We start from the raw sequence: 3,798 nt of genomic DNA on the forward strand, positions 1-3,798 counted from the left end.
ATTTGGATTGATTGTTGTATTTATTCCTTAGGATTTTCAAGGTATACTATCATAACTTTTGTAAATAGAAATACTTTACTTCCTTTTTTCCCAATTCTTATGCCTGTAATCATTTTCTTTTATTTAATTGCATTGACTATGCCGTTAGCCCAATGTTAAATAGTAGTAGAGAAGCATTTATTGTCCCTTGGTTTTGGAGACTAGAAGTTCCAAGTCAATGAGTCAGCAAGGCCAAATGTGTAGAGTGCTGGTGCTGGCTAGCCCCAGTCCTTGGTGTTTTCTGACTTTTGTCTCTGCCTCCTATGACATACTGATGTCTTTGATCTCTTCCTTGTGCCTCCTCTTCTGGTTTCTGCTGACTTCCTGCTTCTGACTCCTTTGGCTGTGTCTGAATTTTGTCTCTTAATAAGGACTCCCATCATACAGATTAAGGTCCCATCCTCATTCACTTTGGCCAGACCTAAATAGGGTCTTATTCACAAATGAGTTCACACCCACAGGAACCTGGATTAATATTAAGAACATGTCTTTGTTGGAACACATAATTCACCCTACCACTGATGGGTATTATTAACCACATTTTATGGGTAAGGAGACTGAGGTACAGAGAGGTTAAGTAATTTGTTTAAGATTACACAGCAGATGAGTAGTTGGGTCAGAATTAAAATTCAAACCAATTTGCTTCCACAGCGGACATTCTTGCCAGCCTATCATACTTCAGTGACATTTATGTAAACATGATTCTCTTATAGGCCCCACCATGTGGATGCTCCCAGGGCAGAACCAAAGCTGGGTTTCTGAATTTATCCTTCTTGGCCTCTCCAGTGACACAACATCCAACAGATTCCTCTTTATTTTCTTCTTTCTCCTCTACCTGAGCTCAGTTCTGGGAAGTGGGCTCATCATCATCCTGATTTGCCTGGACTCACGTCTTCATACTCCCATGTATTTCTTCCTCTGTATTCTCTCCCTGCTAGACATGGGCTATGTCACGACCATTGTACCCCAAATGCTGGTGCACCTTCTTGCTGCTTCCAAGACCATCTCCTTTGCTGGCTGTTGGCTGCAGATGTATGTATTTGGTGCCCTGGGCCTGACTGAGGCCATCTTCTTTGTGGTCATGGCCTATGACCGATATGTGGCCATTTGCTACCCACTGCATTATACTGTTATCCTTACTTGGGACCTGTGTATGAGGCTGGCAGCTGGGACTTGGACCTGTGGTTTCCTTTTCTCTCTGATCCATACCTTCCTCACCATGAGGCTGCCCTACTGTGGGCCCAACATCATCAACCATTACTTCTGTGAAGGCCCCTCAGTACAGAGCTTGGCTTGCATGGACACTCACCTCATTGAGATGGTGGATCTGGTCATCAGTGTCTTTGTGGTTCTTACCCCAATCTCCCTCATTGTGGCCTCCTACATATGTATTGCCCTGGCCATTCTCAAGATCAAGTCCACCCAGGGCCGCTGCAAGGCCTTTTCTACCTGTGCTTCCCACCTGACTGTGGTCACATTCTTCTATGCTCCAGCCATCTACATCTATGTGATACCCAAGTCCAGCTACTCCCCTGAGTGTGGCAAGCAGGTCTCACTCTTTTACAATGTCTTCACTGCTCTGCTTAACCCTGTGGTCTACAGTCTGAGGAACAAGGACATCAAGGTGGCTTTTCTCAAGGTGATGGGGCACGGTAGGGTGGCCTGATGGACTGGGAACAAGGAGAGGCCTGAGTTAGAATGCCCAATGCCCAATGTATCCAACCAACATTAGACATCTGATCCAACATAGTACTTTGTAAGTGGAACAAATTTAGTACGTGGAACCGACATGGCTGACTTTATCATCTTACGACATTCTGGTACAGGAATAAACAACTCCATAATCTCTGTGACTTACCATAAATTTCATTTACTGCTCATGTAGCACATCAGTTGTAAGCTGGCTGTGGTCTTCTGCAATCTCAGATCATGGTTTAAGGGGGAGCCCCTATCTTGTTCCATGTTATAAGAATGGAGCATGCCATTCTTGTAATGGAGGGAAAGGAACAACAGTCAAAAAATGATGGTTCTTGAAGCTTCTGCTCAGAAGTGACACTTTTTTCTTTGCTCACATCTCATTGTCTTACATGGATACTCACCTCATTGAGACGGTGGACCTGGTCATCGGTTTCTTTGTGGTTCTTGCCCCAGTCTCCCTCATTCTGGCCTCCTACATACATATTGCCCTGGCCATTCTCAAGATAAAGTCTACCCAGAGTCACATCTCATTGGCCAAATGAAGTCACATGGTCAAGACTGATGGCAATGGAGCAGAAAATATTTTCTTCCTGAAGAGTAATAATTCACACCGCATGACAATGAGCAGAGATGTCTAGTCCCTCTATAGGGATGGCAGGAAATTATGGGGATATTGATATAATCTACTGCAATGGTGCAGGAACCAATAGAATATATGTAAATAACATGAAACACCTTAATGTAGATGACATGGTACATGGAAACACTAGACAGCCAAGGTGATGTAGGCAATTAAAGTGGAATATGTAAACAATAAATATCTGTGCCAAAATGTAAAGTTAAACCAGTGGTGTATGGAACCAATCCAATCCATGGGTATGACTTGGTGCATGGAATGAATGTGGTTAATGGAGCTAATGTGGTATATTCTGTACTGCATTGTGGAAAGGATACAGGACTTGATGTTAAGTGAGCTGGGTTCTATTCCCAACCTTGTGAACTTGCTTTATGACTTTGGGCAATTTATTTCCTCTCTCTGGACCTCTCTTTACTCATCTATAAAAGGAGCATTGAATGTAATGATCTCCAAGGTCTTTTGTGTCTAAAATTTTGTGTCACAGTAAGTGAAGAAGGTATAATGTGTGAGACTCAATACAATGAGTTGTAAGCAAACCATAGATGAATAAGTTGATGTATATGTATATGTCCCATCTGTAAACCACAGTGGGCAGCACATGTAGCAGTGACTTTTATTCTTTCAAAGGATCAAAATGACATACAGACTCCCTAAGACTCCTGACATACACACCCATCTTGATTCCAGGCCTTTCTTGTGGCTCAGAGGCCTTGGGATGAGCTAATTCACTTCCAGTATTTCTTGAGCCTCTGTTGTGACCCAGCTAGAGCTGGACACTGTAGAAACCAAGATTCATGTAGAGAGATCTACAATCATGAAATTATAATACCACAACCCAAGTGCTGAAATTTGTTCAAAACCCAATACAATCATGGAATGCAGTGGTGAGAGCACAGTCTAGAGTCAGAAAACCTTGGTTTGAATCCCTGTTCAGCCACATACATCCTCTGTGAAGCAGCCAAATTTCTTCACAATACTGAAATTAAGCCTTCTTATATGTGAAATGAATTTACAAATAACTTCTCCATGGAGATGCTGGAGTTTTATATGAGGTATATATATATATATGAAGTAGCTAGAAGTACATCTAGTAAGTGGTTGCTTGGTGGGTTGGGAGGTGATGGAAATTGTACAAGCTGTGAAGTCAGAGACCTGCTTTTCCCATTGGTAGAGTAAGAGTCTGAAATCTTAATTCATCTGTAAGGCCTTACCTATCCAATCTTGTTAAGTAGGTTTCCTTTTATGAGAGTAAATGCTTTTCTTCTCTCCCCCTTTCCCAGGATTGAGGGATTTGAGTAAGTGAGCTGGAAAAAACTAGGCTAGAGGTCATACAGTGGAATGTTTGGAAAGTGGTCAGATTTAGGGCTGATAAGCTCCATTGGGAGTGTACTTTAGGAGAGGGTGACTGGAAAGGGGGTGGGAAT

At 42.5% G+C, this 3,798-nt stretch overlaps 1 protein-coding gene across 1 annotated transcript; it reads left to right on the top strand.

The window, feature by feature from the left end:
• The first annotated feature begins 760 nt into the window (after positions 1–760).
• Positions 761–1,705, top strand: LOC119519555 (olfactory receptor 2A12-like). The gene has a single exon (XM_037817255.1). It carries the CDS (start codon positions 761–763, stop codon positions 1,703–1,705), a length of 945 nt encoding a protein of 314 aa, XP_037673183.1.
• The last annotated feature ends 2,093 nt before the right edge of the window (positions 1,706–3,798 follow it).

This window comes from Choloepus didactylus, chromosome 2, assembly GCF_015220235.1.
Source record: "Choloepus didactylus isolate mChoDid1 chromosome 2, mChoDid1.pri, whole genome shotgun sequence".
Lineage (NCBI taxonomy): Eukaryota > Metazoa > Chordata > Mammalia > Pilosa > Megalonychidae > Choloepus > Choloepus didactylus.

What these genes read in the sequence shown, in the direction of transcription:
- LOC119519555 (XM_037817255.1), top strand. Translation starts at nt 761, where the DNA reads ATGTGGATGCTCCCAGGGCAGAACCAAAGCTGGGTTTCTGAATTTATC.